The sequence below is a fragment of the Chiloscyllium punctatum genome, chromosome 24 (genome assembly GCF_047496795.1).
Source record: "Chiloscyllium punctatum isolate Juve2018m chromosome 24, sChiPun1.3, whole genome shotgun sequence".
NCBI classification, from domain to species: Eukaryota; Metazoa; Chordata; class Chondrichthyes; order Orectolobiformes; family Hemiscylliidae; genus Chiloscyllium; species Chiloscyllium punctatum.
Genome location: NC_092762.1, coordinates 74,269,766 through 74,282,356, shown reverse-complemented (window position 1 = coordinate 74,282,356; position 12,591 = coordinate 74,269,766). Strand labels below are relative to the sequence as shown.

Here is a 12,591-nt window from a genome sequence, read left to right as displayed (position 1 = left end):
GTCCTGGCTATGTGGATGGTCCTGGCTATGTGGATGGTCCTAGCTATGTAGATGGTCCTGGGCTATGTGGATGGTCCTGGGCTATGTGGATGGTCCTGGGCTATGTGGATGGTCCTGGCTATGTAGATGGTCCTGGGCTATGTGGATGGCCCTGGGCTATGTGGATGGTCCTGGCTATGTGGATGGCCCTGGGCTATGTAGATGGTCCTAGCTATGTAGATGGTCCTGGGCTATGTGGATGGTCCTGGGCTATGTGGATGGTCCTGGGCTATGTGGATGGTCCTGGCTATGTGGATGGCCCTGGGCTATGTGGATGGTCCTGGCTATGTGGATGGTCCTGGCTATGTGGATGGTCCTGGCTATGTGGATGGTCCTAGCTATGTGGATGGTCCTGGGCTATGTGGATGGTCCTGGCTATGTAGATGGTCCTGGGCTATGTGGATGGTCCTGGCTATGTGGATGGTCCTAGCTATGTGGATGGTCCTGGGCTATGTGGATGGTCCTGGCTATGTGGATGGTCCTAGCTATGTAGATGGTCCTGGGCTATGTGGATGGTCCTGGGCTATGTGGATGGTCCTGGGCTATGTGGATGGTCCTGGCTATGTGGATGGCCCTGGGCTATGTGGATGGTCCTGGCTATGTGGATGGTCCTGGCTATGTGGATGGTCCTGGCTATGTGGATGGTCCTAGCTATGTGGATGGTCCTGGGCTATGTGGATGGTCCTGGCTATGTAGATGGTCCTGGGCTATGTGGATGGTCCTGGGCTATGTGGATGGTCCTGGGCTATGTGGATGGTCCTGGGCTATGTGGATGGTCCTGGGCTATGTGGATGGTCCTGGCTATGTGGATGGCCCTGGGCTATGTGGATGGTCCTGGCTATGTGGATGGTCCTGGCTATGTGGATGGTCCTGGCTATGTGGATGGTCCTAGCTATGTGGATGGTCCTGGGCTATGTGGATGGTCCTGGCTATGTAGATGGTCCTGGGCTATGTGGATGGTCCTGGGCTATGTGGATGGTCCTGGGCTATGTGGATGGTCCTGGGCTATGTGGATGGTCCTGGCTATGTGGATGGTCCTGGCTATGTGGATGGTCCTGGCTATGTGGATGGTCCTGGGCTATGTGGATGGTCCTGGCTATGTGGATGGTCCTGGCTATGTGGATGGTCCTGGCTATGTGGATGGTCCTGGCTTGCAGAACCTGAAGTGGTGTCCAGTTGGCCAGTAAATATGGCATCACACTTTTTGAACCCAGAAGGTTTAATATCGTTGGCCGAAGGGCCTGTTCGGTGCTGTATTTTTCTATGTTCTATGTTTTATGACTAATGCCAAGAACTTTGAGCCCTCTTGCCATACAATTCACCAAGTAACTCGAGCGATGTCTCACTTGCGTAGACATGAAGCATGTGACCGGGTGTGATCATACACACAGAATTTGGTTGATGGGAGGCCATCCAATGCACTAATACCATACTTGAGATTCAAAAGGGAAAACTCCACTCATAAAGCCAAGCATTGAGTCTCTGTGCTGTCCAGTTCTGTAATCAATGATCAATGAACCATATTTTGTTCTGTGTTAGTCTGGTGTGCTTTTTGTTGTACAGTCTCTTTTGGCTATCTCATGTCTCATTTCTATTGAAATGAGTTCCTTATTCTCAAAATAAAAAATTAATGAGTTGTTCATGTTTCATCATTTTTTCAAGAATAGAAAGTGATGTTAGGAGACAGTTGATGTTTCATATTTTACGAATAGCTACAGGAATGTAATAATGCATTTTATAACCATTCTCTGTCAAATGTAATTATCGACAAGTGTATTCTTGTTATATTTCTTGCAACAGGAAGCTGTTGGACAATCTTTAGCTTTAATTTAATTGCGTTCCCTTCTATCAGAATACATTTTTTCATCAAATTAAAAGTCAGAATGCTTGTGTTTGTAACTTAAAATACCTCTATCAGCCAGGCTGAAATTATTTTTAGCATTTTCTTTAGGGTATGTTTTGAAGAGACCAATTTTTAAAAAAAATCCTTCGCCCACACAGAAAATGCTGTGAATTTTGTTAATTCTCCATAATTAAAGTAATTTGAAAATGATCACTTGCAGAGATTGTTCAACCCTACAGCTCAGATTGTATTTAACATCACATTATTTTATGAAAAACAAATTTCTTCTGGCATGGCACATGGATTGTAAGGATTCCCCCTGTGCTGTACTTTGACTTCTTAGAGTTAAGTATAACCATAAGAACCTAAGAAATAGGAGCAGAATTAGCCATTCAAGCCTTTAAGTCTGCCCCATTATTCAATAAAATGGTGGTTAATCTGTCCCAGGTCTCACTCCTCTCTTGTTGCAGTTCCTCCACTCACCCCAGGATTTCAAAAATCTATCTACCTTCTCTTCAAATACTTGCAGCGATCTAGCCCCTGGGGTGAGGATTCCAAGTATTTGTTATCCTTTGACAGGAGAAATCACATCACATCTCAGCTTTAAGGGACTGTTCCCTGTTTCTGTAACAATGTCCTTTGTTTCAAGACCACCCTCCCTGCAACTAATGGAAACATCATCTCAACATTTATCTTGTCAAGTGCCCTCAGAATTCTGTATGTTTCAGTAAGATCATTTCTCATTCTTCCTAAATTCTAAGGAGTGAAGGCCTACCTGTTTAGCTGGGGCATGCATGTCCTCTACTTTAGGATTATTTACATGGTGTTTAATCAAGAGAAAATGAAAATAAAAATGACTATTCTGTGAGCACATGATGTATCCCCAATTGTGAAATATTTAATTTCTTATAGATAGATGAATTGATTTAGAAACATATGCCATCTTATCCATTTATATCTAAATACATATTAATTCTTCTCTTCAACACCTTGCTCTTCTCCTATTCATTTCCATTCACCTTTGTCCTTCCACTTCATTTCCTATCCTGTTCCCCAACACTCTCAAAACTGAAAATGGTACAGTAATCTTCCAAATTAAATGATCTGTTGTTAATTTTCAAACATTGAAGAGTTCAATTAAAAAGTGAGGTGTGGCAGATAAAAGGATACAATATTTAAGCAATGTTTTTAATTTATTTTTGATTTTCCATTTTCTTTTTCCTTTGTTCAACAGAATGATTCCTGGAGTGAGCTCTATTCTTTTGCACTGTTTAAGGCAATGAGCCACATGCTCTGTATAGGCTATGGCCGCCAAGCTCCAGAAAGCATGTCTGACATCTGGCTAACAATGCTAAGCATGATAGTTGGTGCCACCTGTTATGCCATGTTTATTGGTCATGCGACTGCCCTAATCCAATCTTTGGATTCATCGCGCCGTCAGTACCAAGAAAAGGTAGGATGCTTATATGAACATTTTCAATGTGTAATAACATCACAGTGATTTAACATTGTCCATAAAATGTTGGGATCAGTGCAATTCTCAATGAATCAACATTAACCAGATCACACATTTCATCAAGGCTTCTATGTGAGTAATGTACATAATAAGATCATATCCCTGAGCATATCCATGCAATATCATTGCACATAAGTTGTTTCTGAAACCATTGGCAATGTGTATATTGGTAAAATAGCACGCACCTACAAACAGCTACTCAGAATATTACATTTTATAATAGGTTAATGATCTACAACCAACATGGATACACAGGGAAAAGATTCTGAATGACATTCAGGAAACGGTATCCAAAATAAACATACTACAATGTATCCAGGCTCTGAAAATTGTGGTCAGTTAATGCAAGAAAGCCTTTTACTTGAGATTAAATGGTTTGAGTTTCAGGGTAAATCTTGGGAAATGACACGAGAGTGACCAGAAGGTCAGGTACTTGTGGGTATTATTTTGAAGTATATATATTGGAGGAAGTACTGGAAGTATTGGTATTATGGTCTTAGTGTTTTTTTTAAAATTATACCAGTGCCCTAACTTTAACTCAATGTAAAATTACAAATTCACAAACAATACTAAACTGCTGATGGGTAAACAAATTAAGAAGAGGCAAGCAAACTGCAGAGCAAGTTAGGTAAGGTAGTAATTGATTAAATGAAATTAAGAGAAGTGTGAAATATTGTTGCCTATTTTTCGTAAGTGCTTCATGAATTGGATCAGAAGAGATGATGGTGAGGACAAAAGAGTTATAGGGGTAACTATGGTCAGCACATCAGAGAACAAATATTTAATTATACAATCAAAATATCAGAGAGTGCATCATCAGAGGGAGTTGTTTATTGGGTTTTTTTCACATTATTGCTTCCAATTCTGGTTATCGAGACTCTAGGAAGACATTACAAAGTGTAACAAAAAATGAACACATGACTGACCATTCATGTCAGAAGGAACCAAGGCATTCCAAGGAGAAAAGTATGGAGACATTTGTTAAAATGTAAAATGACACTTTAACATAACACTATAAGCATAGTTGCTGAATGATTCGTACTGACACCAGAGTTGTAGTGAGAATCTGGAACCTGATCTGACCCTGGAAAGATATCAGTTGGAGCTTATGGATGGGGTGGTCTAACAGCAAAGTTTTTGATATTATGTAAAGTGTATGCAGATTCATTATAATATATAGTCAGGTTCCAACTATGCTCAATGATTCCTTTGGAGACTTTTAAAAATAACTGGAATAGTAGCTCGAGAAAAGGTGCAGAAAAGTTTCACAGTAATATTTCCAGGGAATATCAGTTGGGCAGATAAATTGGAGAAATTAGAGAAGAGAAGATTAGCAGGATATTTGATAGAAATGTTCAAATTTAGTGGGGTGTTATGGACAGAGCTATGGAGAAATTGTGAAAGTATTGAAACCAGAGGAGACTGAGTGAGGGTAATTGCCAAAAGAAGCAATAGTGATGCGAAGGAAAACCTTTCTAAGAAATGAGTGGTTGGCATCTTGAACGTACCTGCCTGTGGGTGTATCCAATACAACCCGGACATTCTGAGTATAAAACAAAAATCTACTAGCGTCGTGAAAAATACTTGAAGTCGTGATGGCTCCAAAGTCTCAGACAAGGCATTAAGTAAAGTTGGCAAGAAATATTTAAGCAGATTCAGACAAAGCAAACATGGGAATTGTAAATTATTTGTGGATCCATGAAGAAAAGGTAAGTAATGGGACTAAGTGAGTTCCTCCTGAAAACCAGCAGAGTCACAGTGGGTTGGACAGCTCCTCTGTGCTCTGACCATTTTATGAATGTTCTGTGATAAATAATTTGAGTTTTGACATAAAGTTAAAAGTCAAAATTAAGTTAAAGTTGCTTGTGAGGATCTCTCGCATATTTGTAACCAAACAATTTCATAGGAGATATTTGATGATATTTTATGGTTCTGTTTTAAGACTGCTCATGTTTTTAACAAAATCGTCATGAGATATAGACATCGCTGCCTGGCCAGCGTTTATTATCCATCCCAGTTGCCCTTGAGAAGGTGGTGAGGAGCTACCTTCTTGAACCGCTGCAATCTGTAAGCTATGCTCAAAATGCCACTTCAGAGGGAGATTCACAAGTTTGACCCAGCGACACTAAAGGACCAGTGATATATTTTCAAGTCAGGATGATGAGTAGCTTGGAGGAAATTTGGGGTGATGGTGTTCTCATGTATATGCTACTTTCCATCTTTCTAGGTAGTAGTGATCGTGGATTTGGATGGTGCTGTTCAAGGTGTCTTGGTGAATTTCTGCAGTACAACTTGTAGACGTTGCACATTACTATTGCCGAGCATTGGTGGGGGTGGAGGGAGTGAATGTTTGTGGCGGTGGTGCTAATCAAATGGGTTACTTTGTCCTGGATTGTGTCAAGCCTCCTGAGTGTTACTAGAACTGTGTTCAACTAGGCAGTTTTCCATCACACTTGTGGCATGTGTCTTGTAGATGGTGGACAGGCTTTGGGCAGTCTGGAGGTGAGTTACTCTCTATAGGATGCCAAGCCTCTCATTTGCTCTTGTGTATATTTTTAATCAACTTGCTCAGGGCAGGTGATGTTTAAAGTTGGACCTTCTAGTTTAGAGGTAGGGACACTACCACTGCACCACAAGAGCCCTTAAATTATTATGGCTAGTCCTATTTAGTTTCTGAAGGGCTTATGCCTGAAACGTCGACCCTCCTGCTCCTCGGATGCTGCCTGAACTGTTGTGCTTTTCCAGCACCACACTCTCGACTCTGATCGCCAGCATCTGCAGTCCTCACTTTCTCCCAGTTTAGCTTCTGGTCAATGTTGATAAATTATGCATTGTATAAATTTGGTTTTCATAGAGGACGTGAATAAGATCATAACGAGAAATAAAAGCAGGACTGGTTCTGATACAGGATCCTATTTACTGTGTTGCTGTCAATGGACCACCATGGTCCACCAAGGGCCATTTTGCAAATTTTGTTGAAGCTGCCAATCATTCCGATGAAGGGTCATCGGACTCAAAGCATTAACTTTGCTTTCCCCCCACAGAGGCTGCCAGTCCTGCTGAGTTTCTCCAGCACTTCCTGTTTTTGCTTCCGCTTGAGTCATAGCGTCATAGAGATGTACAGCATGGAAACGAACCCTTCGGTCCAACTCATCCATGCTGACCAGATATCCCAACCCAATCTAGTCCCAACTGCCAGCACCTGACCCATATTCCTCCAGTCCTTTCCTATTCATATACCCATCCAGATGCCTTTTAAATGTTGCATTTGTACTAGCCTCCACCACTTCCTCTGGCAGCTCATTCCTCTGCATGAAAATGTTGCTCCGTAGGTCTCTTTTATATCTTTCCCCTCTCACCCTAAACCTATGTCCTCTTGTTCTGGACTCCCCCACCCCAGGGAAAAGACTTTACCTATTTATCCTATCCATGCCCCTCATGATTTTATAAACCTCTATGAGGTCACCCCTCAGCCTCCGATGCGCCAGGGAAAATAGCCCCAGCCTGTTCAGCCTCTCCCTGTAGCTCAAATCCTCCAACCCTGGCAACATCCTTGTAAATCTTTTCTGAATCCTTTCCAGTTTCACAACATCTTTCCGATAGGAAGGAGACCAGAATTGCACACAATATTCCAACAGTGGCCTAACCCATGTCCTATACAGCTCACCAGCTTCTGCAGTTCTTTGTTTTATTTTAGTTGCCCCCATAGCCTTGTTGCAATTAACATTGCCACGTGAGATCATAGACTTAGAAAAATGGTACCAAGAGCACAGGGGTTATTGGTGGCAAGTGTATCCAGGGGTTGTGCCTTCAGGACAGGAAGGTGATAAACGAAGACAAAGGAAATGAAGAGAAATGCAACTATTATAAACTTTGAAACTGCTGAATCACAGTCGAAAGTGAAACCATTATGTAACATACGTTTTTAGAATTTGGTCAATTGATTCACTGTATATTGTTTTATCTGTCCTTCACTGAAGCCAAAATGAAAGTTCAAATCTCTTACAAGCTTCAGTGATTCAATTGTGCTGTGATGGCATGAATGGCTGCCAAATTGTACAGCAAACAGCTAAACCTAAGTCGTGACCACATTTTGTCAGTCAGTAAATTAAGTCAGTAAACTACAGAAGAACTGAAATCTCAAAAATAACTAAATTTCTGTGCCAAGGTTTCTCAATGGAAAATATAACTGATTAAAAATGAAATGGGAAATTGAGAGCCTTTCAAATGGCTGTTTAATATTGATTTTCTTCTCAGCAGAGACTTATTACAGGCTTCTCTAATAGAAAGAAAGAGTATTTACTAATTGTGGAAACAACTCAAGCTGTTTTGTAGCAACCAAGTAAAAAGCTTTTCTAATTGTAGTCCCTGATACTTTGGAGGTTCTCAAAGATATTTCATTGAAATCCCTGTGGTTATTAAATGGGTGAAAGTTTTTGAGACTAATTGTGGAAGTGGAGGCCCAGTCATTGAGCCTCTATAAGGCAGAGTTAGCTAGGTTCTTCATCAGTAAGGAGATCAAAGGTTATGGAGAGAAGACGTGAAAATGGGTTAAAAAAAATCAACTATTATCATATGGCAGAGTAGACTCAATGTGCCAAAAGCCTTAATTCTGCTCCTATATCTGGAAGTGTGAATTTTGAAAGGGTTGAGAAAAGATTTACAAGGATGTTGCCAGGTTTGGAGGGTTTGAGCTAGAGGGAGAGGCTGAATAGGCTGGGGCTGTTTTCCCTGGAGCGTCGGAGGCTGAGGGGTGACCTTATAGAGGTTTATTAAATCATGAGGGGCGTGGATAGGGCAAATAGGCAAGGTCTTTTTCCCAGAGTGAAGGAGTCCAAAACTAGAGGGCATAGGTTTAAGTTGAGAGAGGAAACATTTAAAAAGGACCTCTGAGGCAAATATTTTTTGCAGAGGGTGGTGCATACATGGAATGAGCTGCCAGAGGATGTGGTGGAGGCTGGTACAATTACAGTTACAGTTAAAAGGCATCAGGAGGGGAACATGAATAGGCAGGGTTTAGGGGGATATGGACCAAATGCTGGAAAATGGGATTAGATTAATTTAGGATATCTGGTCAGCATGGACAAGTTATACCAAAGGCCCTGATTCCATGCTGTAATTTCTATGACTCTAAGTGGGCCAAAAACTGGGAGGTACATCCATTGAAGGTGAGCTGGGTTTCATCACGCAATTGTGTTTTGAGCTCATTGTATTGTCATGCATGAGTGCAACACCAAATGTTATGGGCAAGCATGCAGAGGATTTTTCTCCTGCCTGCCATATCCAGATGCTATATTTAAAATATATTTGGATTCCACCATACCCTCTACCACCCAGGAGGATCACACAACCTCTGTTCGTCAAAACTAACCACCCTGAAGATGTCACCCTGATGATTTATTGGTGCCTCCCCATGGTTCAGGAGGCTATCCAGGAGAGAAGGAAGGTGCTTTTCTGTGGGGATGGCAACAAAAGACAGTTATGACTGATGAAGTCATGATTTGGAGATGCCAGTGTTGGACTGGGGTGTACAAAGTTAAAAATCACACAACACCAGGTCATAGTCCAACAGGTTTAATTGGAAGCACACTAGCTTTCGGAGCGACAACCTCCACTACCACCTGATGAAGGAGCATCACTCCGAAAGCTAGTGTGCTTCCAATTAAACTTATGAGTGATGAAGACAGGCTGAAAGAGGTGACAGCAGAGGTTGGCATGTGTGGATGGCTCAAGACTACCTGGCAGTACTGTCATAAGAGGGCAAATTGACCCTGTACTTTGCCAGGGTATGTGCCAATGCAAAATATTCATGTGTACATGCTGATGTTCCTTAATGTGAAGGGGGGATACTTAACGTAAATTTCCTCATCTTCTAAGAGTTTACTGAGCTGACAGGAGAGCAAGGGGAATGTGCCTGTTTTGAAGCCAAGATCAGCTATTTCCAGTCATTCAAGCAGTTACTCCCAGTTGCACATTAAGCAGCAAATTCTTCATAAAATCATTGGTAAAGGAGGTACCTCGTTAGGCTAACAAGTTTTACTTTCCCTATGTGGCCTCCATACACCACTCTCAAGCCAAGACCCAAAGAAGAAGAGCCTCAGGCCCTAAGGCCCGGTACGTCTCAGCGCAGCTCTGAGGAAGGGAAATCATTAACCTCTATGGATGCACTGTGATTGTATGGGCAGAAAGCCGGAGCAGGGTTAAAAGGTCTGATTTTGGTCCATGCAGGAGATCTCAGGTCATTTGCATTTGTCCTGTGCATCCTCTGAGAGGACTTATTTTGAAAACTGATTTAAAGAAAGATTGCTACAAATGTTTCCTTCACCCTTTACCTTCTCCCTAGAGAATACATTTTCTCTCCATCACTAGAAATGGCCTTCTCCTTGCCTGTGGCATTCATTGTCTTTTTTCAAAATTGCCTCCAGAGGTTTTTCACCTGACTACTTTCCTCAATACTCCTGCTCTTTCATTTGACACCACTCCCAAACAGATTCCTAAAATGACACTGCCCTTATTCAGTTATTATGCTTATCCCATTGTGTTGCCCACCCTTGATATGCAACTACCGCACTCATGATTAAGTAATTAAGTATATTTATGGCAGAAATAGATTTGTAATCAGTAAGGGAATTGTGGCTTAAGGGGAAAAAGCAAGAAAATGAAGTTGAGATCAGCCATGGTTTTGTTGAATGGCCTACTGTGGTTCCTGTGTTTTATGGTTACCCTTTCTTGTCTTGTTATCCCTCTCCCTTTGATTCTCCCACCATATCCCAGTTTGTTCCCTTCATTCCTCAGGAGGAAGAAGCGTACCTCACCAGTTATGTGCAATATTGCATGCATGAGCATAATTTCAGTGAGTTGGGATGTTGATGAGTAATCAGAACTTGCTAATGAATGTAAAAGCTGCCCTGTCTGTAAGTTTCTGAGAACATATTAACCTTACTTTAATTTGCTGCCAGGAAAATGAGGTTTTACCTTCTGCCTTCAAAAGGCTCATCCGATATGCACTATGTGTACTCCTTTAGAGACAGTGAATAGCAAAGTTAATGAGATGAAACTATAATAAAACTCTGAATACATGCCAGACTTGCATTCGTACTGTTAAAAATATCTACTGGAGAATAAAAAAATTGTAATCCTTTAGATGCCCGTGAACAAACAAAAGACATATTAGATTAAATTCCCTATAGTATGGAAACAGGCCCTTTGGCCCAACAAGTCCACACTGACCCACTGAAGAGTGACCCACCCAGACCCATTACACTACACTATATTTGCCCCCAACTAATGCACCTAACACTATGGGCGATTTAGCATGGCCAATTCATCTGACCTGCACATCTTTAGATTGTGGGAGGAAACCAGAGCACCCGGAGGAAACCCACGCTGACACGGAGAATGTGCAAACTCCACAAAGACAGCCACTCTTCCGCCCCCAATATTCTCGTCTAATAGATTGCCGGAAGTTTCAATTGTTCTTGAATCAGTAGACAGCCTGCTGACCTGAAGCCATTATTACATTTTGAAACCTAGTTAGACATTCATAATGGCTACAGCTGTCTTTACACAAGCATCAAGATGTATTTCCTGAAATTGACAGAATAAAGTAGTGTCCCATTTCCTTTTCAGGGGAAACAGGTGCAAAAAGCATCTTCAACTTTAAAAGGCAGATTTCTTTCAATTCAAATCATTGTGCAAAACATGATATCAGGCTGACTAGACATTTCTTGATATCTTTGATGTATTTTGGCACTTTCTGCAATGGAAAAAAACACGGCAGTCCATGACAAGACTTACACATTGGTGTTGAATTCATGGATCACCCTACCTTGGCCCGATCGATCTGTATAGTTGAATCACTGCATTGAAGACACATGTGGATAAATTTCCTGGTCGTGCACAGATATATCCAAGAACACCGCAAGAGGCTAGAGAAGAAATTCCGGGGGCCCCAGCTGATATTTTTTGCAGCATCATTCGCGTGAGGTCCCGGAATACTGGAGGGTGGCGAATGTTGTGCCCTTCTTGAATAAGGGCTGCAAAGAAAAACCTGGAAACTATAGACCAGTAAGCCTAGCATCTGTGGTAGGTAAGTTACTTGATAAGATTCTGAAAGATAAGGTATACATGCATTTGGAAAGACAGGATTTGAATAGGAATGGTCAACATGGCTATGTGCATGGGAGATCATGCCTCACAAATTTGTTAGAGTTCTTTGATAAAGTGACCAGAAAGGTTGAAGAGCGCAGGGCGGTAGACGTAGTCTAAATGGATTTCAGTAAGGTCTTTGATAAGATTCCACCTTGTATGCTACTCTGGAAAGTTAGATAGTATGGAATCCAGGGGAGCTGGCAAATTGGATCCGCAATTGGCTTGATGGTAGGAAGCAGAGGGAAATAGTGGAAGGATGCTTGTCAGATTGGATGCCTGTGACTAGTGTAGTGCCTCCGGGATCGGTGCTGGGCTCATTATTGTTTGTTATCTATATCAATGACTTGGATGCGAATGTATAAGGCATGATTAGTAAGTTTGCAGATGACACTAAAATATGAAATATCATGGACAGTGAGGAAGGTTATCAAAAATTGCAGCAGGACCTTGATCAGCTGGGGAAGTGGGCCGAGAAATGGCAAACAGAGTTTCATATAGAGAAGTGTGAGGACCTGCATTTTGGAAAATCAAATCAAGGTAGGAATTTCATGGTGAATGGTAGGGCCTTACGGAGTGTAATGGAACAGAGGGACCTTGGAGTTCAGGTTCAATGATTCTTTGAAAGTGGAGTCACACATAGACAGGGATGTGAAGAAGGCTTTTGGCACACTGGCCTTCATCAGTCAGGGCATGAGTAAAGAAGTTGGGAAGTTATGTTGCAGTTATACAGGATCTTGGTGAGGCCACATTTGGAATATTGTGTTCACTTTTGGTCACCTTGCTATCGGAAGGATGTTGATAAACTAGATGGAGTGCAGAAGAAATTTACAAGGATGTTGCTAGGACTCAACGTTATAGGGAGAGATTGAACAGGCTAAGACTTTTTTCTGAGGTAAAAACAATGACTGCAGATGCTGGAAAGCAAATACTGGATTAGTGGTGCTGGAAGAGCACAGCAGTTCAGGCAGCATCCAACGAGCAGCGAAATCAACATTTCGGGCAAAAACCCTTCATCAGGAATAAAGGCAGTGAGCCTGAAGCA

The 12,591-nt window shown here is 41.8% G+C and overlaps 1 protein-coding gene across 1 annotated transcript in view; it reads left to right on the top strand.

The window, feature by feature from the left end:
• The window catches only part of LOC140494699 (potassium/sodium hyperpolarization-activated cyclic nucleotide-gated channel 2-like), a 126,223-nt gene that overhangs the window by 47,248 nt on the left and 66,384 nt on the right, over positions 1 to 12,591 (top strand). Inside the window, exon 4 of the mRNA XM_072594190.1 lies at positions 3,117 to 3,335. Within this exon, the coding sequence (XP_072450291.1) occupies positions 3,117 to 3,335 (219 nt within the window). The remainder of the gene's footprint in view (positions 1 to 3,116; positions 3,336 to 12,591) is intronic.